Source organism: Simochromis diagramma, unplaced genomic scaffold (assembly GCF_900408965.1).
Source record: "Simochromis diagramma unplaced genomic scaffold, fSimDia1.1 OVJJ01000676.1, whole genome shotgun sequence".
NCBI lineage: Eukaryota > Metazoa > Chordata > Actinopteri > Cichliformes > Cichlidae > Simochromis > Simochromis diagramma.
Genome location: NW_024387466.1, coordinates 580,818 through 602,833, shown reverse-complemented (window position 1 = coordinate 602,833; position 22,016 = coordinate 580,818). Strand labels below are relative to the sequence as shown.

At 38.9% G+C, this 22,016-nt stretch overlaps 1 protein-coding gene across 6 annotated transcripts in view; it reads right to left on the bottom strand.

The window, feature by feature from the left end:
• Positions 1–21,903, bottom strand: part of ncor1 (nuclear receptor corepressor 1) — a 62,745-nt gene extending 40,842 nt beyond the window's left edge. For all 6 annotated transcript variants that reach the window (XM_040014717.1, XM_040014721.1, XM_040014722.1 and 3 more), the window contains exons 1-9: positions 21,769–21,903; positions 17,774–17,963; positions 14,175–14,269; positions 12,636–12,843; positions 11,455–11,634; positions 9,449–9,562; positions 8,130–8,186; positions 7,935–7,987; positions 7,185–7,251 (exon numbers count right to left, since the gene is read on the bottom strand). In XM_040014717.1, the coding sequence (XP_039870651.1) occupies positions 7,185–7,251; positions 7,935–7,987; positions 8,130–8,186; positions 9,449–9,562; positions 11,455–11,634; positions 12,636–12,843; positions 14,175–14,269; positions 17,774–17,884 (885 nt within the window). In that variant the 5' untranslated portion in view covers positions 17,885–17,963; positions 21,769–21,903. The remainder of the gene's footprint in view (positions 1–7,184; positions 7,252–7,934; positions 7,988–8,129; positions 8,187–9,448; positions 9,563–11,454; positions 11,635–12,635; positions 12,844–14,174; positions 14,270–17,773; positions 17,964–21,768) is intronic.
• Between the last annotated feature and the right edge of the window lie 113 nt (positions 21,904–22,016).

The following is a 22,016-nucleotide window of genomic DNA, read 5'->3' as shown; positions in this document are numbered from 1 at the left end:
TCTACAACCATTCCTTTTTTTATCTTGTTGCATTTCTAGTGCTCCTGATGTTACTTTCATTTGCAACAGACATGGTTTATGCTTCCTTATACCTGAAATTTAACCGACCTTGTGTTGGATTGTGAGAATTAAGTGTTCCCTTCATTCTTTTAAGCAATATACATCACATTTTAAGGAAGCACCTGCAATCTCCAAACAAAAATTAAGTTTTTATATTTGGCTCTGCAGAATATGTGAAAGAGATATTTAATCTGGATGGCATTGCCTTGACATCCAGTATTTATGTGAGGAAACTTTCAACTAGGACCAGTACTCTAACTCAACACAGTCTTCTTTTATCATGCAATATTGTCAAAAGCTGTCTCTAAAAGTGCAATAAGTGCTAAAAAAAAGTAGTACCAACATTTACTGTCTTTTACTGGCCGATTGTCCTAGAAGCTGTTGTGAACTGTTGCAATATAATGTAATGACAGTAGGTTACGCTCTCAATGGATTACTTTTTAATTGTAACGATCGTGTGATGTAAAGTAACACTCCCCAACACAGATTTATAATTAATTCAAATAACAAAAATGCACCAAATCTGGTGGATCATAACAGCATTGCTGTTAAACACCAGCAAAAATCTCTGTGCCTTTAAAAAGTCTGGCTCATTCGCCAGGAACTGCACTCAAACATTTTTGAACAAACAAAGGCAACAACTCAGTTTGTTGGGGCCAACCCAAACGCTGCTACACCAGTGGACAGATGAGGCAAAACAGATGCAAATAATGTTAAAGGTTAAAAAGTTGAAGAAAAAACCCCCCAAAAAACCCCCAATGATTGTGATTTTACATGCAGTTAAGCGTGTGTTTATTAGCACATGTGTTATTTGACCAGTCACTGAAACCTGTGTTGTACTTTATCATTGAAAGGGAGTGAGAAAGTAAACATGGCGACAGACGGGCTGAAGTGAAAGCAGAAGAGTTCACCGAGTACAAGCTGCTCAGGAACTCGTGTTGGTTGTGCGGTTTGTGTCTGCCTTTGACATTACTTATTTCAGTATCCTGACCCACGCACAAGCTGCTCCCATCCACCAATTCTATCTACAAATAAGGTTCAAAAGCTCATTGCCTCTTTGTTTTAGTTGTTATTAACACACACAGGTACCATATATTTATTAGTAACTGTGGAGGGAAAAAAGGATTTGTTTGTAATAATTTCCAAAAGTGTCACAGTTAAAATGTTAAGTTACGATCTGGAAAGACTGCAGGACAATATAGCCTCATTTCCACTTTGTGCAGCGATAGACAAACAATTCACCTTCCTCTTGGCATGTAGCCATGTGCACTCTGCCATTGTTCAGAGTCCAAAAGCCTGTCTGACACAGAGGGAAAGGTGGGACTCACTGAGCCACTGCCACACACACCCACGCCAAGTGTTTCCACATGGCTTACGTTTGAAATATTTAAATAAATGGTAACTGATAAGAAAGACCAAGAATTGGCCAGCCGTTTCTAAGAAATGGTCTTTGATGTGACAATATTTATTATTCTGTTACATAAAAAAAGCATTTATTGGCTGCCACAGTGAACAAACAAGGGAAAACAAGATGTTTCCTGTTCTGTAAATACATCAGTACATTATTTTTATTAGCCATTAGCACAGCTCAAGGGACAACAATGCTGGTCTACTGACCACAGGCCTGACACTCAGATAACAGATGCAGAACTGCTTGCTGATGTTCACTGGAAAAATGAGTCAGAGTGAGGTGCGCTGGATAACTCGTAGAGTTTCCAACAGATTTTTATCTGTTATGTTTGTTACAAATGCTCAAACTCTAGTTAACATACAGGATACTTAGTTAACTTAATTTCAAAATGCAGGTTTTCTTACCAACATGCTAATGTTGATTGTTAATGGCAACAGTTCCAACAGTTTTTTTGGAATAAAGATTACAAAACGCTCGATCTGCTCCCTTTTTTGTGAGATGTTGTTTAAAATATGAAAAAACGGACAGGATTATTCCATCACTTTCCTCTTCTGGCCTGTCAAAGTCTGATTTGAAATGAAATTTGCACGAGAGTTGAATGGGGCAGATGGGTTATGTATAGGGTTGGGCGATTGGACGAATATATTGACTACAGACGATAGGCTGAGCCTATCGTCAATCGTTTTTACAAGGGCGATTTATTTATGTATTTGCCCATGAGTAAGTTTGCTAATAATGATGGAGCTAATAGAAGCAGTAAACAGAAAAAAAAAATAATAGTGCTGTTTTAACAGCACCATCTTTCATCTGCGAGTAGATACACCGTCCTCAGAGTGTGCCCAAATGCAGCGATTCATTTACTCAAACTCATAACAGAAAGAAAGAAAGGCAGTAGCCTATTTTCAGAAAAAAAACATTCAGATGGTGGATACATACATGCTAATGCAAGTTAGTCGTGTTTCAGTCCTTTGCTCGCACTATACGTCAGCGACACACCGTTTTGGTTACATCCTTAAGTTTACCTCTTTCATTGGTTTAAAGCCAAAGAAATCCCAAATTAGCGACTTTATATTTTTTTGGCAATTAGTTCATCCATGTTTGGACTTCTTCTGTGTTGTAAATGCCCAAATCGGTCCGTGCATAATTACATTGCTCCACCCATCAAAAAGTCTGCGCATGCGTGAATATATCGCCCATTGTCGATTATTGGACAATGGACGATGGATTGTTGGTTGGCAAATTTTTAAATATCGCCCAACCATAGTTATATACATAAAAAAGTCCCTTCTCCCCAGCAATGCTCTCCATGTAGGTCTTAAAATAAATTTTGGGGAAACAAAATTCATTAGAGCCATGAAACAGATTTAAAAGCTAGTATTAGCTTTATATATATATAGGCAGGACAGTTGCAGCTTTTCAACTGCAATTCCAACTGTTCAGTTTTTCACTGTGACATCAAATAGCAGCATAAAAGTCTCGCTATTCATCATTTCTTTTCATTTTGTAAATGTATGTAGACATCTTAGTAAAGTTGTCTCTTTGTCTTATGCCTGAATGACACATAGGTTAATGTTAGTTGACACAAAAACAGATGTTCTTCTGAAAAAGGTCAGGTATGAGGACTGGACTGAAAATTTGTTTAAGAAAAAAAAAAAAAAAAAAAAAAAAAGGCACCCAATATCCAAAGAAAGCCTGGAGAGCTATTGATCAAGAGCACTTAAGAAAAGTCTCCAGCTCTTTGGAAGCAAAATATAAAGAAATTGGGCGTAGCTTAAGACTTTTGCACAGTATGGTGTATTGTATATACCGTATTTTTTGGACCATAAGGCGCACCGTATTATAAGGCGCACTGTCGACAAACGGGTCTGTTTTCATACATAAGGCGCACCGTATTATAAGGTGCATTAAATGAAACAAAACAGTCAGATAAGTCAAACTTTACTCAACTCATTCCTCTTGCTTCCTCCACTTCCGTTCCATTGATTCATTAATGTTGAATTCTCTGGTAGCTGCTCTATAAACACTGGAACAACATATACTGTTGTTCCAGTGTTTTTCTCATTTTTGCTATGTAACTTTGCACTGTCCACTTTCTGCTGTAACAAAACAGATTTCCCACGTGTGGGACTATTAAAGGTTATCTTATCTTACATTAATGACTAACTAGGGCTGGGCGATATGGCCTAAAATCCATATCGCGATATAATTTGAAGCACGTGCGGTAACGATATATATCGCGATATATTCTTTTCTTCTGTATAAGGTATTTTACACACTATAAGGCACACTTAAAATCCTTTAATTTTCTCAAAAATCGAGAGTGTGCCTTATGTATGAATTCTGGTTGTGCTTACTGACCTCAAACCGATTTGGGCGTGCTGAAATCTGTTAAAAATGTTTTAGTACAACTTTGGTAAGCCGCACTGCTTGATGGATTGTCAGAGCATTACGGCTGCCGTAGTGAGGGTCCAAAACTCCGTCCCCTTCAGGTCCCAAAGTCAAACGAATACTGGGACGGAGTTAGAAGTTAACAGGAAGTTAGCTCGCTAGTTTCCACCTAAACATGACATACCATGTTCTGACTGAGAGATTTTTGAAACTAATTAAAACATACAGCTCTGCTACCACTTCCAACATAAATGAAGACAGGAAACTAAACAGCAGTGGCGTTTGTAGGGTTACTGAAGTTCAACTACCTGGTATATAATGTTGTGCTGCGTGATTGCTAGCGACACAGCTATGTTAGCATAACATTAGCACAGTGAAGCTGGAGGATGAACGCCAACTTTTTTCCACTCGATAAAAGTTAACGTGAGGGATTCTGGTGGTTAGGGACAAATGCAATCGCATAGCAGGATGCTATACACGGGCCAAACTTCAGTCAGGAGAACAACTGAGATTATTCATCCACAATACAAGGTTAGTTATTAATATACTGCAACAACATGGGAATAGAACAGCTGCGAGAGAATTCAACATTAATGAATCAATGTTACGGAAGTGGAGGAAGCGCAGTTTTTGGCTTTCCCCTTATTTCAAAAGTGCTTCATCTCTTTGCTATGACTGTCGCCCGGCATAATTTACAGATGATAATGGTTGTAGCAGCTGCGATGCTTTCGACCAAAACAGGCGCAGCACCCACCCCTATGACTAACCTCATATTGTGGCTGGATTAGGGCTGTTCGATATAATGATATATATCGGATGACAATATAAAAACGTCTATCATTTCCTATTACGCTATCGTTTGTTTCGTGGTGTCGTAAACTAAACTGTTTACAGCAATATTTTTCATCGTTTTGACGGTCACTGTAGTGGCTATATTAATTTCTTAAAGCCTCTCTTTCTCTTATATTTAATATAACCACACTATGGACGGACAAGTGCCTGTTTTTACGTGTTGTCGTTAGCAACAATGACGGTAAAACCATCGCCTGGCTCCGCTGTCTGCTTGTTTGTTTTCCACATAAACCTTTCACAATAAAGCTCAAGATCCTGTTGAGACTTTTCAGAATAAACTGAATCAAATGAAAGAGTATGCAGAGAGTTTACGGATGAGAAGCAAAAAAAAAAAGAGCCGTCAGGTGCTAAAAAATAAACCTTAGACTCAAACTTTGAAAGAAAATGGTGACCGTAACAACTTATATCTGAAAATGTATAGTTTCATGCATCAGTTAAAACACTCGAATCCAGGTAAAGGACGCCCAGCTGGAAAAACTAAACGCAAGTCGAGTTGCCTGAGATTCACAGAATTTACAGAAAATATTACATTTTTGTGATTTATATCGTTGTCAGGACGATAAATGTCTTATATCGGGATATGAGATTTTTGTCATATCGCACAGCCCTAGGCTGGATTATCTCAGTTGTTCTCCCCTACTGAAGTTTGGTCCATTTATAGTAATTTTCCATGCAATTGCATTTGTCAAAAAAACACATCGGGAACTTTTATCAAGTGGAAAAAAGTTAGCGTTCATTCTCCAGGTTCACTGTGTTATGCTTTGTTATGCTAACATAGCTGTGTCGCTAACGATCACTAGCACAGCATTATATACCATATACCATGTTTTCATGTATGCCTGGATATTAAACTTAATTGTTACACCTGGTAAAGCAGCTACGCTGATCATTTTATTAAAGACGAAAGAATTTAGACAGTTTTTAACTCTCAGCGATGCCACAGTGTTCGTTTGACTTTGGGACCTGAAGCAGATGGAGTTTTGGGCCCACTCTGTTATGCTTTGTTATGCTAACATAGCTGTGTCGCTAGCGATCACTAGCACAGCATTATATACCAGCTAGTCCGACTTCAGTAACCCTACAAACGTTACTGCCATGTAGTTTTCTGTCTTCATTTATGTTGGAAGTGATAGCAGGGCTGTACGTTTTATTTTTGCCCAGAAATCTCTCAGAACATGGTATATCATGTTTAGGTAACTAGCGAAACTAGCGAGCTAACTTTCTGCTAACTTCCTGCTAACTTCTAACTCCGTTAAATTTAATAAATTCTGTTTTCATGGATGCCTGGATGTTAAACTTAATTGTTACACCTGGTAAAGCAGCAACACTGATCATTTTTATTAAAGATGAAAGAATTTACACAGTGTTCGTTTGACTTTGGGACCTAATGGGGACAAATTTTTGGACCCAGATTACTATGAGTCGCGAGGCTCCTGACTACGGTAGCCATAACGCACAGACAATCCATCAAGCAGTGCGGCTTTGTAGCTTACCAAAGTCCTACTAAAACATTTTTTGACAGATTTTTGAGCGCCGTGTACCACATAAAATTGGTTCGAGGTCAGTAAACACAGCCAGAATTCATAGATAAGGCACACCAGATTATAAGGCGCACTCCTGATTTTTGAGAAAATTAAAGGATTTTAAGTGCGCCTTATAGTGCGGAAAATACGGTGCCCTTTTTAAACTTTGTCCAAATTGGAAGTCTCAATTATTAAACTTTCATGAGTAAGATAAAATGCTAATTTGCTTCACTGTAACCTTCTATATTTAACTACAGATAATTACAAGAGTTTCTTTTAAAGAAAACTATTTAAAAAATATTTAAATTAAATGTTCACCAAGGTTCAGCATTTATTAGTCAGTCCAATAAAATGGACCCCGTAAAACTGTTGGATGTTCTGATACAAACTTTAAAACCTGGATAAATGTTTTTTTATTCGTGTCATGTATTGCTTCAAGATTCAATTCAATTCTTTTTCATGTAGATAGCGCCAACTCACACCAACTGTCGCCTCAAGGCGGTTAATATTTTAACGTAAAGACCCTGCAATAATACAGAGAAGACCCCAATAATCAAGATGGCTCCCTCTGAGAAAGCACTTGGTGACAGTGGGAAGGAAAAACTCCCTTTTAACAGGAAGAAATGTCCAGCACAACCAGACTTAGGGAGATGCAGCCATCTGTTGGAACCAGTTATGTGTGAGTGAAGGAAGACAGGACAAAAGACATGTTTGCGTCTTAGGGCTCAATATGTCAAGACTATCTCAATACTCTTTAGCTTTACATAAGCAAAGAATCTAGCACATATAAAAAACATTTATCACAATGTGCTTATATCACATCAAGTTCAGCTCAGGTCATCTAAGGACAGTCACATACGTTATGGCTGTCACACTAACCATGGAAATACGGGATGCTATTTGAGCTGTATCCATAACAATGACACAAATAAATGTACAAGGACACTTACCCTTTGCTTACGTGCATGGTTCCTCCTCTTAAAAAACAAAATCAGCTTCTTCCTCATGACTTGGTTTCTGAAAGTGAACAGTTGCCAAAAATCAGTCACTATTTTTAAAGTATTACCAAAACAAAAAACAAAAACAAAAAAACAACTTTAGTTTCAACAGAGCAAGAGTTGCCTTTAGCTGCTACCTTTAAGAATTACAAAATTCATTGATGCAATGAGCTCAAATTCTGTTCCAGCACACTACCAAACACTTTATTTGTGTAGCAAATACAAAATACTGATAAGTATTCTGTTTGCACATGATGGTGGGGAAAGAATAGCGAGTGCGCCGACCCTGAATGTGCAACCTGTGCAGCAGATTCACACAGAAGTGGGCCCTGTCCTGATAAAAGTAGAGCCAGACGGGCTGCTCTCAAAGTACACAGCGATAAGGGTTTTGTCCCAGACGACACGACCTTCAACCCAACGCAACCTGCTTTAAACACACCCAATGCAGGCACATACACACATTTTCTCACTTCCTTTCTTGCTCTCCTTGGTGTCAGTAGGCCAGTTCAATGAGGTGACTCAGCATTAAGATTAGACTGACTTATCAGCGGGTTTATCTCGCCATGGTCAATATTACAGCCACTGCTGTCCTCAGCTCAGAGGCTTCTTATACTGATACCGAGGCAAGCATCAGATCCTGTACTTAGGATATTTATTAAATCTATTTGTGAAAAACAACAACAAAGAAACATGGACACTCACGTCTTGATGTTGTCATGGTACACCTTTGTGTCTGACGGCTGGTTATACAAAGGCTAAAAAACAAGAGGGAAAAAAAAAAACCCAACAGACCAGCAACAGATGGTGGATTAATTATTAACCAACAGACAAACTGTAACACTACTTCTTAAACAAAGCTTATGTAAGGTCAAAAATCTTAACCATTAAACTACTTACCAGCTCAACCTTGGGACCAAGGCCTTCTAATATTTTATGGGCCTCTTCAGCTTTTTTCTAGATCAGGGAAAGAAAAAAAAAAAAGATTACAACAGGAGACTAAAAAAGAAACAGCAGGAACACACCATCTTCAGATATGGATGTTTATGTTGATTCTGAGACATTTTGCCAGCACAGCATTAAAAGGAAGGTTCAGTTAAAATAGAGGGGGCAAATGTTTTTCCTTTCTCAAGTGAAGTACTGAACTATGGCCATAACCATAATCTTAAGACTAAACTAAACAAAAATGTTTAACAGACACGTGTTTGATTATTTCAGATGTATTCAGTTGGCTTGACATATAATCTTCCTCCATTAATTAATTCAAAAAGCAAGAAATTGCAAAAGCCTGAAAAGCAATTCACAATACAAAAAACGAAATAAATATAAGAGTGAGAACTCCCACTGAAGTGTAAATAATAGTGCAGTCAAGGCAATATTCCTGGATCGCTGCAGTCTGTCAGCTTTTTCAAGATCATTAGGGACATACCAACTCTTCATTTTCACATTTCACAAACCCCCATCTGTAGACTGAGATAAACAACCACAGCTGCCAGACTAAATGCTATGTGCAAAGCCTGAGCAGCTTTACAGCCTAAAGGGTTAATGGTTGACTGAGAAGGGAAGGCGTGTCCCAGCGCTCTCCTACCACAACACTGTCTGACACACATGAACTCCAGTGACCTCTGTAAACACATCCTCACTTGCTGCACTGTTGTTCAACTGAAATACACATAATGAGGCTTACCTCCGCCCTTGAATGAGATTAATATATTCTTAACTGATACAAAGAATCACATCTTCTGTTTGATAAACAGATTCGGCACTTAAAAGAAGCATCATTTCTAGTCCCATTAACTTCAAAACACAATGCTACAACCACAAAATATTACATCTTCTTCTAACAGATGATGCATATAAACGGGGGTGAGGAGAGTCAGCAATAACAGGAACCGTTCAGATATCATCAGTTGGTTACCACATAGATACTACAGAAAGTGATTAGTGGGAGTGAAATTAAACTCCAAACCCATCAGCTAACAAAAAGAATTACTTAATTTGAGGGTGGAGACTGTCACGGGTTGGCTGGTGTCATTGGTGGTTTTAACACTTGCTCACAGCTTATTGTGGCACGATTTTAAACAGAAAAAGTAATGTTGTTCTCCCAGCTCTGCAGACACTGTTTGCAATTATTCAAGATAATAAACTAACAGAGACCAGAGAGCAAAGAACCAATGCTACTTGCAGGCGTGTCTTTGTGTTTGCATGAGACGACTAACCCTGTTTTCGTCGTAGATGATTTGGACTATGCTGCGGTGCTTGTGCTCCACCGGGGGAGGAGTCACTGGCTTTTCGGGCTCCACTGGCTTTGCTGCTTCCTCTTCAAGTTGTTGCTAAGAGACAACAAGAACACATGAATTTTTGACCTATGGCACACAAGATCAGAATAACAATGTGGAGTGGAGAGACTTATTTCATCTATGCATGACCATACAGAGCAGATTGTGAAAAAACACAGACCCATAAACAGTGTAGTGATCTGATCCCGGCATCTCATATATGAGGACCATGCAGGTATTGTCAAATTATTCCCTGCAGGCGTTTTTGTGTATAAGGCTGAAGGTTTCTGCCACTGGGGCTAGGGCTGTGCGATATCACCAAAATCTCATATCCCGATATAAAACATCTATCGTCCGATAACGATATAAATCACAAAAAATGTAATATTTTCTCTAAATTCTGTGAATCTCGGATAGGTGAAGTGTTTCCAGCTGGGCGTCTTGTACCTGGAGTCGAGTGTTTTAACCGATGCATGAAACTACACATTTTTAGACATAGGTTGTAACAGCCGCCGTTTTTTTTGTGAGTATTTATTACACGACGTGCTGCGGGGAAAGCCTGTTCTAACGTTTGAGTCTAAGGTTTATTTTTTAGCACCTGACGGCTCTTTTTTTGCTTCTCATCCGTCAATACTCTGCATACTTTTTCACGTGATTCCGTTTATTTTGAAAATTCTCAACAGGATCTTGAGCTTTATTGTGAAAGGTTTATGTGGAAAATAAACAAGCGGACATGCGATGGTGTTACTGTCGTTGTTGCTAACGACAACCCATAAAAACAGGCGCTTGTCCGTCCGTAGTGTGGTTATATTAAATATAAGAGAAAGAGAGAACTTTAAGAAATTAATATAGCCACTACAGTGACCATCAAAACGATGAAAAAAATATTGCCGTAAACAGTTTATTTTGCGACACCACGAAACAAACGATAGTGTAAAATGAAATGATAGACGTTTTTATACTGTCATCCGATATATATCATTGTATCGAACAGCCCTAACTGGGGCCATGTTAATAAACACAGACACACTAATCTGCTGAATGTTTGCTAGGTCAATGTTTACAAGCTAAAGGTTATGTAAACTACCAGGTTACAGGGACCAGATTAGGAGTTCCTGAAATACCTCAAATAAACATTAAATCCCTGAAAACCTTGGGAAAAGGCAGACTGGAAAAGGGAGAGGTATTCTCTTGCAGCCTTGATCAGCTAACATTTCTATCTAATTAAGTAGAATTCCAAAAGAGATAGCAGTTCGAAGACGACCAAGAAGTAAAAAAAACAATCTAATCTAAATAGGACGCTGAGCTGAAGAAAAAAAGTAAACCTAGGGATCTAGAAATGTAGTTTCTGAGAGTGCCTTCTAGGAAAAATACAAGAAAATGAAAGACAAGTCTGTCAGCCTATAGATTTACAGCAGAGGCATCTTATAGCCCTGAGGAATGCTTTAATTTTCAAGGTCAAAGAGCAGCTTGGAGCTCACCGAGAAGACAAGCAAGCCTCCAGGGCTTATCATCACCAAGTCAGTAGAGAACTGATATTTGACTTGATATTTAGCACCAGACATACTGAACAGGCTTTTCTCAAAGGGAAAGACTTCCGGTAGATTACTTTAACCCTGAGCTGAGAGTACAACACTTTTTACACTAAATGGATCTGCGGATTTCTGAGACCCTCCTATGAATATTTTTCTTAGTATTTATCCTCAGTGTCACTTTCAATAAAAAGTCAGTTTGAAGTTTAGCTGTGATACAGTTGCATAAAAGCAACAAAACATTTATATTTAAGCACTTCCTCAATGCTGTTCTAAAATTTGTATCATATCAGTCTCTCAGTTTATTTCTTAAAGAAAAAGAAAGAAAAACATTATCTGTGCCATGTTTTCTTACACAACACTCATTGTGTTTGAAATATGTTAAGAGAAAAAAGGCCAAGCTGGGTAACCAACCTGCTTTTTCTTCAACTTGAAAATCTGCTGCTCCACTTTAGCAATCTCTCGGTCTACACGGTCCATACTCTGGATCAGCTCTTCCTTGGACAGTTTAGAAGGAGAGGTGTCCTGCTCCTCCCCCATGTGTAGTGTAGGTCCTCCTGGGGAAGACTCCACTTTGACAGTGAACTGAGTCTCCTGGCAAAGAAAACAAAAAACTGTTAAATAAGTTTATACAAATTATTGGTAGGCAATCTGGCAATAACATGACAGAAGAGCTTAATTTACCAAGTATTTTATTTTTGAAAATTAATTCACCACTAACCAGCACAAACCTGTTTGGTTTCATGCTTCCCTATGCCCAGGCTCTGAGCCATTCAGCTACCTCTCCAGTCGTTCTCACCTCCTACAGACTGACTCTGACTGTCATTGTCTAGCAGCTCGAAAGAGCATTTCTTGTTCTACTCTGCCTTTCCAGTTCACAGATGATGTCCAGGGCAGAACAAGGACTACAACCTTCACTGGCAGTCCAAGACAGCAGAGTTCCTCTGATTGTAGGATGAGAGACTAAGCAAAAAGGCAGCTGAACAACATCAAGTACTGACAGTAGAGAAACATGAGCCGGTGCATGGCTTACTGGCTAACCTGACAGTATCAGCAAAGACCAGATAAATATGCACTGCTCAGGTCCAAAGGCCTATAAATTACATCCTCTGAGGACACAAATCAAATCAACACCTTACCAAAATAGCCCCATCCAGCAATAAAACCTTCATAAAACGTCATGACTGCATTAGTCTTAAGTGTTTGAGAATCCATGAGTGTCTACTCAGACTCAAGTTTTTTTTATTGTCTACAAGAACCTATTGTTAAGTTCAAGACTTTAGCAACTGCGAAATAAAGGGCCTATGGCTGATGTTTTAAAATTTGGCCATTATCCATAGTGGAGAGCCTTATTTTGTACAGTGATTGTGCTTTAGTCCTCATTTATATTCACTTTTGTTCCAACAAAATAAAGAAATCTTAATTATGGGAAAGAACTGACCTCATCTTTTGTCTTTCAGATGTTCATAACAATAACTTTTATGAATACTGAACACTGACATTAGTAAATGTTAGTCCAATCTTAAGCTTAATTATTTCTGCCTGATAAACTGGTTCAAATACAGGACCTACAAAATAAAAAATATGATGCCCACCTTCTTGACCTCCACAGTGGCTCTAAGGCTGTCCTGTACACTATGGGGCACAGGCAGAACAATACCCCCCGCAGTGGGAGGGGTGCGGGTGATATGAGCCTCAGCAACAGTCTCCAGGCGAGGGCGTTTAGCCTCCAAGACCTCATGCTCAGGTTGGGCTGAGACAGAGTGAAACTGCTGTTCGTAACCATGGCGCCTCTCTGGAGGCCTGACAAAGAAAAGTAAACAAGAAATTTACAGATTTATCAGAAACTGCAACTAGCTGTCAAAATTAATTGGAGGATGCAAGTAAGGCTGGGCCATATTATACCGTTCACGGTAATACCGGTACAATGTTAGGCAACGATAAGAAAATGAAACATCGTGATAGAATATGAGTAAAACGCGCATGCGCACATGGCCGAAAAAGCATGGCGGCAACGGAGAATGAGAAGAGAGAAAGCGGATCGTTCAGTGAAACGGATGAACCAGAATTGGTTTGTAAAAATGGTGCTACTTCAGTGATGTGGAACTGGTTTGGTGTTTGTCCGTCAGATACCCACCAAAGCACATTTTTTTGTAGAACATGCACGCGGGCCGTCATTATTGCCGTATTTAGACTAAGGTACTCGTAAATCTGGGAGTAATCTGTGTCCTAAACTCAGTCAATTTCAGGTCCCTAAGTCAAACGAACACTGCAGCATCACTGAGAGTTAAAAACTGTCTAAATTCTTTCACCTTTAATAAAACGATCAGCATTGCTGCTTTACCAGGTGTAACTATGAAGTTTAACATCCAGGCATCCATGAAAACAGAATTTATTACATTTAACGGAGTTAGAAGTTAGCAGGAAGTTAGCGGAAGTTAGCTCGCTAGCTTTGCTAGTTACCTAAACATGATGTAGCATGTTCTGACTGAGAGATTTCTGAAAAAATTCAAACGTACAACATGGGAATAAAGCAGCTGTGATAGAATACAGCATTAATGAATCAATGGTACAGAAGTGGAGGAAGCAAGAATAGTTTGATTTATCTGACTGCTTTGTTTCGTTTAATGTGTCTTATAATCCTGTGCACCTTATGGTCCGAAAAATACGTATTTGACTTTTTTATTTGGCACACTGCAGTTTAATGTTGCAAAGCACCTCTTTTTAACTTCAGTGGATATTATACATGGTTATGGTCAGGATATGTCAGCCAATTTCTACTGGAAATGCCTTTTGGTTAAACTTTCAGCAAGGAATTTGCTTTTGCACTGTTACATTTTTATAAAGCTTTAATGCATATAAAAAAACAGCTGCTTGTTTAAGTGAAAATAAATGGATGGGGGGGGTTTGCGCTAGTAAAGTTGTGGAGTTGTATTTTGTCTCGCATCAATTATATTGTCAGTTATATTGTTATTGCAAATTTTAAATATATATCATGATAAATATTTTTGGCCATATTGCCCTGCTCTAGATGCAAGAAGGGAAAACCTCTCTAGAACAAAACCTAAAATGAAATAAGAAAGCACCTAATAAAGCCTAATAAGCAGTTTGGTATTTGAATATTACGCTCCTACCTTTCAGCTCCAGGGTGGAATTCGGACAGTAAAGACGGTCTTCTGCGACCCTGTGGATCCTGCATGTGATTCCGGTAGTCTGGGACGGTGAAATCCTAAAGGCAAGAGGAACACTTAGCAAATTAATTCTCAAATCTCAATCTCATTCAAGTTCTTGACAGTGTGAAGCAGGGAAAATGGAAATCAATACACAAAAACAAACATCACCTCACATACCATAACAAACTATAAGCACCTCACAGATGCAGCAACCGGATCATCCTTAGAAAGTAGTGTCTACAAAAGCGACACATTTCTCTGCCACAGATACATCTTACTTTGAATCAGTAAAGCTGCCTCCACTGCCTGCTTCACTCACACTTTTACACATGAACTATAACCTGAAGCACAATGCTTTTTTTTTTTTACCCCTTAGCAGCTCATGTAAGCACCATCACTGGCTGTACAATGCGCTGTCAAAAGATTTGAGGGGCACAAAAATCATGTAACTGCGATGTCCCCAGTTAGAGTCTAGCCATGGACCTGTGCTGCATCTCACCTCATGCATACATACGCACATAAACACATGTCTGCAACCCCACCCATCACATTTCCTGTAAACTCTGTTCTACTTAATCTAATAAAGGCAACTCAATGGGCATTTCTGCCACTCAGCTGCAACTCTGAGTAGACAATCACGATGCCAGCAATCAGAGATTAAAATCATAAATAATTAAGCTAATTAGCTTTGCTTATTTTGTTAGCTTACATAATTTTATTTGTTGGTTTATTTAACAGGGACATTGCAGATATATAGAAAAAGAAAAACAGCTATAAATGCGGCACAGTTATCCAAGAGGCCATTTTCATCTGTGATCTCACCTTATTAAAACAACAAAGTTCCCAAATTAATCAGCAGGGATAGGCCAATGTTGTATTCTGTCCTTACTCTGACCTCTGCCCGGGGGGTGGGGGGGGGTGGGAGGGGGGGGCAGAGATTGCAGACATTGTTAAGCTTACCAGGAATATACAAAAAATATATATATCCTAGTACTAGAGAATAAGGGCTGGCCTGAAGTGAGGCCCAGTTCCACTCGTTTTTCAAACGTGTCATTAGTCAGTTCACAATGGAATTACTGAAACCAGCAGCACTACTCCTCCTCTGGCAAACTAAAAGGAATGTTGTTGATGGCAAGAACATTGATTAAAATGTCTGTAATAGTCAGGGGCTTTTATCCAAAACCGTATGGGGTAAAGAACACAGAAATGTTATCAGCACAGTGTGACTGCCAAACAAACCTGAACAAGCAAATGCAGTTACAGGAAACATTTCTAAATTCCCATTTTGTCCCAGATTTAAGCAAACAATGTGAATGCTCAGAAATGTCCCATCGAGAGTTTTCTGTGAAAGTATGCTTCTAAGAAACGTGTCACTGAAAATGTCCAAACACCATCCAACATTCTCAAATGAATGCGCAAAAGGACGATGCTCTAGTGTTAAATACTGCTACGGGAATTACCACCACACATGGTTCTTCACTACTGAGACTACAAGCAAATTTAATCAGCACCGATGCATTTCTAATTGGTTTAAATAAACAATGTAACACTAATAAATTAAAAAATGGGTTTGGTCTTGGGTTTTGTTTTGTTTTTTTAAATCACTTCAATCTTCAGTTGTAGTTGAAAATGAAGCAATAAAGCTCCTTAAAATCTTAAAAGCCATAAACAACATGACAGTGGGCTTGGTAAAAACTCAACTTTGGACTTGTTTTCCATGCAAAGATGGAATCTGGCTGTAAATTAGTCCTAGCATGTGCATTACCTTTTCAAATCAACTGGTTCAAAAGTAAGCCCAAAGCCTCAATTAACAACATCTTTAAAGTTCTGCTGTCATTGGCCAATCTTTTATTCACACATATAATATAAACAAAAACAAAAACTTCTTGGTAAGGAGTGCAGTTCCAATTCAGTATGAAGAGATATCTACTCATACTGCACCCTAAGCCACAATTAACAGAAAGAGGAACAGATTGATTTCATTTGGAATACTAGCTAAAGCTAGACTACTAATCAAATTTTAGATTCTATCCCATTTTTGACATCCAACAATTACAAAAACCAAATGGTGTGTATTTATGCTACAGGACTGATTAATCTATTGCATTTATTTTCACTTCAAAGCTCTCACTTTTTTCCTTACACCAAAAATCAAGTGCACCACTAAAAGATAGCTTTTAGCCAAGTAAAGGAAGAAAACAAATCACAAAGTTTTAGGTAGTTTCCAGCAGGGAGAGGCAGATGTCATAGCAAGTTTGAAAGGAGAGAGAAAAAAAAGACAAAATGTATCTAGATGGTAGGGCTGCACGATTAATCGTTAGAAAATCGCGATCTCGATTCATATTTATGTGCGATCTCATTTCCAAATGACAACGATTTAAAAAAAAAAAAAAAAGACGACGACGATTGTACCGCATTTTGGTCCGGGACGTACTCTGCATAAAAACAAGCGCTCACTCTTCCTGCTCAACACATGACAAGGGCGGAGCCTTATACCACGTGATACAGAAGCTGTGCCGTGTGATGCTAAAATTAGCAGGGAAAAAACAACGGAGAGCACGTCAGGGATGACGAGAAAGTGACAGGAGAAAATCCGCTCCGGTCAACCACCCAAACATCAATAACGGGAACCTTATACAGCGCTTCCCTATACACGTCGAACTCCCACAGGCACAAAGAAATTACGGAGGCTATCACTTATCACCTGACCAAAGATATGGCTCCCATCAACACTGTGCAAAACGAGGGATTTAGGAAAATGATCAACACCCTAGACAAACGCTACACAGTGCCGTCCCGCAACTATTTTTCTATTGTTGCACTACCTGCTCTATACACGCAGTGTCGAGCAACGGTGGAGACGGAATTTCAAGCAGTACAACATTTTGCGGCAACAACAAAACGTGAGACATTTGTTGTTTTTATGTTTATTTATTGTTTTTATGTTCATTCTTAAGTGTTAGGAAGTTGATGTGCAGTTAATAAGTGCAATAAATATTTATACTGGAAAAGAAAATCGTGAGAGAATCGTGATCTCAATTCTAAGCCAAAAAATCGTGATTCTCATTTCATGCAAAATCGTGCAGCCCTACTAGATGGGTCAGCTATTTTGATACCTTGTGTTATCAAGTGAAGCCAGTGGCACAAGACCTTATGCAAAATCTGATTTCAGCAACAATAAAATCATTTTACACCATTTTGTTTTTACTGAAAACAGTAGTGTAATTTCTCATAGAAGTAAAGCTATGGCTCCATAGTGTAGCTTCTTTTGGCATTAGCTCAACAAGCAAAAGATCCCTGGTTCAATCCTGGGAGGACACTGATTGGTCAACTCAGAACAAGTGGTATTTTTGAAAAGTGAAAATAATTTATCCCCTGCTCTTTCAGATATCGCCATCAACAGCTTAAAATCTATCATACAGGCAAACACTAACGCAACACGATCAAAGCTGTCAGTGAGATTCTACACCACAACAAAAAGGCTAATAGGGGTTGACTCGGGTGAGGATACAAACATGACTGTTCGCGCAAAACAAAAGAAAGCAGAAAGGAGGCTTTACCTGTGGGTGCCGGCTGCTGGTAAAGGTGTACTGGACAGATTGTGATGGGTATCGGCTCTGCTCACTGCTGAAGCTCCCCTGACTCGGGGGGTAGCCCGAGCTACTGGACATCCTGGCTCAGTGCTAGCGGGCTGCAGCTGCTTCACGGAATGCAGAGTTTAGCTAGACCATGTTGGGAGACACGAACCACCTGCACCAGACAGAAACATACATGCACTTTTCAAAGAGTCACATTTAAGACATGAATGTATATATTTTTAAAAAAGTATTTTTCTGTACTTAAAAAAAACCTAATCAAGTCATCATATAAGCTGAAAATATTTAAGTGCATGATAAAAATCTTTTTCAAGAACCCTGCAAAAATTACGCAAACCAGAACTGGAAATGAGCAACACAAACACATAGGCACTAGGGAACAGACCAGTCCCAATGTGATCAGGCTGGTTAAGACGTATTTATATGAACAACAAAGTATCTGTGAGGAGAATTTTGGCTTTGATCAAAAATCACCTCATTCCCAGTGTAAGTAATGAAGTTAACATACCCCAAAATAAAATAATTATAACACTAACATTATTATTTATAATTCAATGAACCTGATTCATGACTGTTTGTATTAAACTAAACCTTTTGTTTTAGACTGTGTAATATGTAGGGAGCTCAAACATACAAAAATGCACCCAGATTCAAAATCACCAACAAAAAAGACCACCAATATTTAGATATTTTTTAGATTTATTTTAAAAGAAAAAAAAGACTTTCACACCTACGGCCAATTGCCAATTAATGTTTTTGGACTCTTAGAGTACCCAAAGTGAACCCACACAGGTATGGGCAGAACAAGACTCCAACCCAGAACCCTGTTGCTGTGAGGAGAGTGCTAGCCATGACTCCACCATGCTGCTCTATATTTGAGATTAATAACCTAAATCTGCAAAACATTTAGTAACTTAAGCTTTAAAATAAATACAGACGCAGCCTTGCTGCAGGCATCACTGTTAAAAAAAAAAGAGAGAGGTGGAGGGTGGTGAACAGGTGGTTTGATGAAGGAATTTTATTGACATTTTATTGTGAAAATACTGACTGTAGGGGAAAGAAAACTACTTATTTGCGAGGGTCTATTTCAGCTACTTTGAATCACAGGTGTATTCATACTATTCATTTACTGCCTCCATGTCTTCGGTTACACTGAAATCAGATTATAACATCTGGAAAAACGGATTGCAGAAAACCAGCATTTAAATGTCAATTTATTTCTACAATTTATTTTTAAAACTGTGAAGACATTTTCTACACCTGGCACAAGATTCATAGATTTTTAATCAATATATTATTATGGTTTCTATCTTCTGTACAAACAATCTACTGTGTATTGAAGGCTATTTCCCTTTACATGGGAACAGTTTCTCAGATTTTAACAAACTTCTGTTCCGAGGTGGTTTAAACTTTCTATTCATGTTGTTTCATGTTCTTCTGTCAGAATAGCGTCCCATAACTGTACCCACGATGAACAACTTAGCCACTGCATTTAAACAAAACTGGATTCAGATGAAAATTAGTGAGTTTGTCTTGGCTGCGCAGAATCCTGTCACCCTCAATTAGTCAAGCATCGTACAAAGAACAAGAGCCAGGACCGAGCCAGGGTGCATTGTCTTCTCTCTAATAACAAATCATAGAGCCCAGATACTCCAGTGCGTTCCAAATGAACTAATGCACAAAGTTTTGTATTTTGACTAAATATTTATGGATAAAAACAACACATACCAACAATAGGCCTGTAAGACACAAGGAAAATCTGCCATGTGTAACAACAGTGCCAATATCATAGATTACACGATATGACTCGCCATAAACAAGTACAAGCGTGTTTAATATTCTACAGATACAGGCAATAAATAGGTACACTGCTAACAAAACTCCAAATAATGAATGACTGATAGAAATTTTAAGCCATTTCTGAATGTGCTTTTCCTGAAAATTTGAAGTGTTTGCATGCAGAGTATGAATATATAGTGCATGTACAAAAAATAAAAAATGATGGCCTAATAGTGCAGGATCCTCTTGCAGTAATAATGACGGCACTATTCAGCAGTCAGCACTATACTAATGAACTAAAACTAATTTAGTCTGCATGCTAGTTTACTGCAAACAGTTATAACCGTTACTGGTCACTAAAGTTGAAGAGATGTTACTTTATGGGGCGATCATGGCTCAAGAGTTGGGAGTTCGCCTTGTAATCGGAAGGTTGCCGGTTCGAGCCCCGGCTTGGACAGTCTCGGTCGTTGTGTCCTTGGGCAAGACACTTCATCCGTTGCCTACTGGTGGTGGTCAGAGGGCCCGGTGGCGCCAGTGTCCGGCAGCCTCGCCTCTGTCAGTGCGCCCCAGGGTGCCTTCACACATCACCAGTGTGTGAATGGGTGGATGACTGGATGTGTAAAGCGCTTTGGGGTCCTTAGGGACTAGTAAAGCGCTATACAAATACAGGCCATTTACCTTTCAATCCCTGGCCGGGATCTACTTTAATAATTAGAAAAAGACTACAAACAACAAAATAACTTGTAACTACCCAACTGGTGATTGCTGGTGGGGTTTTTTTTTTTAATAAAAACAAATAAAAAAATAACTTTCATGGCTTCCTTTGTAAACCCTAAATGCAGTGACAAATGTGTTCATCATCATCATCATCATCTCCACAAAACCAGCACCAGACAGTCTGTGAATGTGGTTCTTAAATCTATAAAAGGCTCAACCTCATTTTCAACAGCACCTTCTGGCTTTGAGCCAAATTCAGGTAGAACAAATCAGCTCAGCAATTACAGGTCAAAATGTTTGGCGGTAAATGAAATAAGAGAAACTGCTAAAAAAGTTCCCAGCAGCCCCACAGCTGCCTGAAGTATTACCATTTTATTGTTCTGAAAAAACTGAATCGCAGCATGTGGCGATGACCTTCTATTTACAAGCATAGCTGACACACAAACCAAACCTGGAAAGTATTTTGTTAAAGTCGCAAGGATGAAGCTAGGGAAGTCATATACTTCTAAATATAATTCAAAATAATTTAAAAATATTAACACGTGTCCTCTCAATAAGAAACAGCTAACCTCCTAGGCTCCAGAATGCATTGTCTCTTACAGTGCTTCATTCAGGGCATTAAATCACTTAAACCTTTCTTAACACGATGTTTTCTAAAAGCAGAGCATAATAATAATGACATAGGTATGCTTAGCATTACAATCTGGAACTCTACTTCTTAGGGGCCTGACTATAGCCTCGTTCTCAGTTGTAGTGTATGTTAGTGTAACTTGCAAACAAACCCATGATGGGAGTCATTTCTTGGATCTCTCGCACTTTAAAATAATGTAATATGGCAGCTAAACGAAAATGATGCTCCTGTGTGTTCTCAGCGTCTTAATTGTAATATTCGACCGGATTGGGGTCGTTACAGCTGCAGAATTTTAAAAAAAAAAATCCTACTTTCATCAGTTTTCTTCGTATCGCGGTAAAGTTCTAGGTAAAGTTAGCAAGTAAATTATTTACAGTGGTCCCTCTGATAATTTCCACACTAACCCAGCAGCTGTGGTGACCTCCCTGGCCTCAGCTACAGGCATGCATGGTGAAATAATGCTGTTGTACGTTGTTATTGTTGTCTTTTAACGCCACACTGTCATATAAACGCAACTGAATTTGTATCTTATCTTGATCGGCGGAATGGGGTTATTTCTACAACAGAGAGCATCCCCGGAAATGCGCCAAAATCGTGCACGACAATAAAGGTCCATTTTAAAATATGCGGTACTTTAACGCTTTAGCTTAGTGTCGTGGCGTTTAAGATATTGCTGTTGTTGTCGCTAGCTTGCTAAGTTAGCCGTATTTCACCTTTGAAATCTCAACCACGTCGCCATCTTGCAAGGCAGATTTTCAGCGTAGACCGGGGCGCTTAAATAGCGTGCTAATTAGACATGTTGATGTGCTGCATGGTAACTATTTTTACTTACCTCATTATAAGAAAATATATCGATGGCAGAGAAAGGGTTCCCTGTGCAGAAATATGTGGCAATAGTTGATTGTAAATCCGCGGGTTATGGGCTGTGGACGACTGTGCAGTCTGAAGGCTGCGCCGCATTTGTCGGTTGATGTCCTGGCAGAGTAAAAAAGATTCCCCTTATTATCAATGAATCCCCAGGGTATATCTAGTCCTTAAAATATATGTATATACGAATAAAACTAGACTCTGCAGAAAACA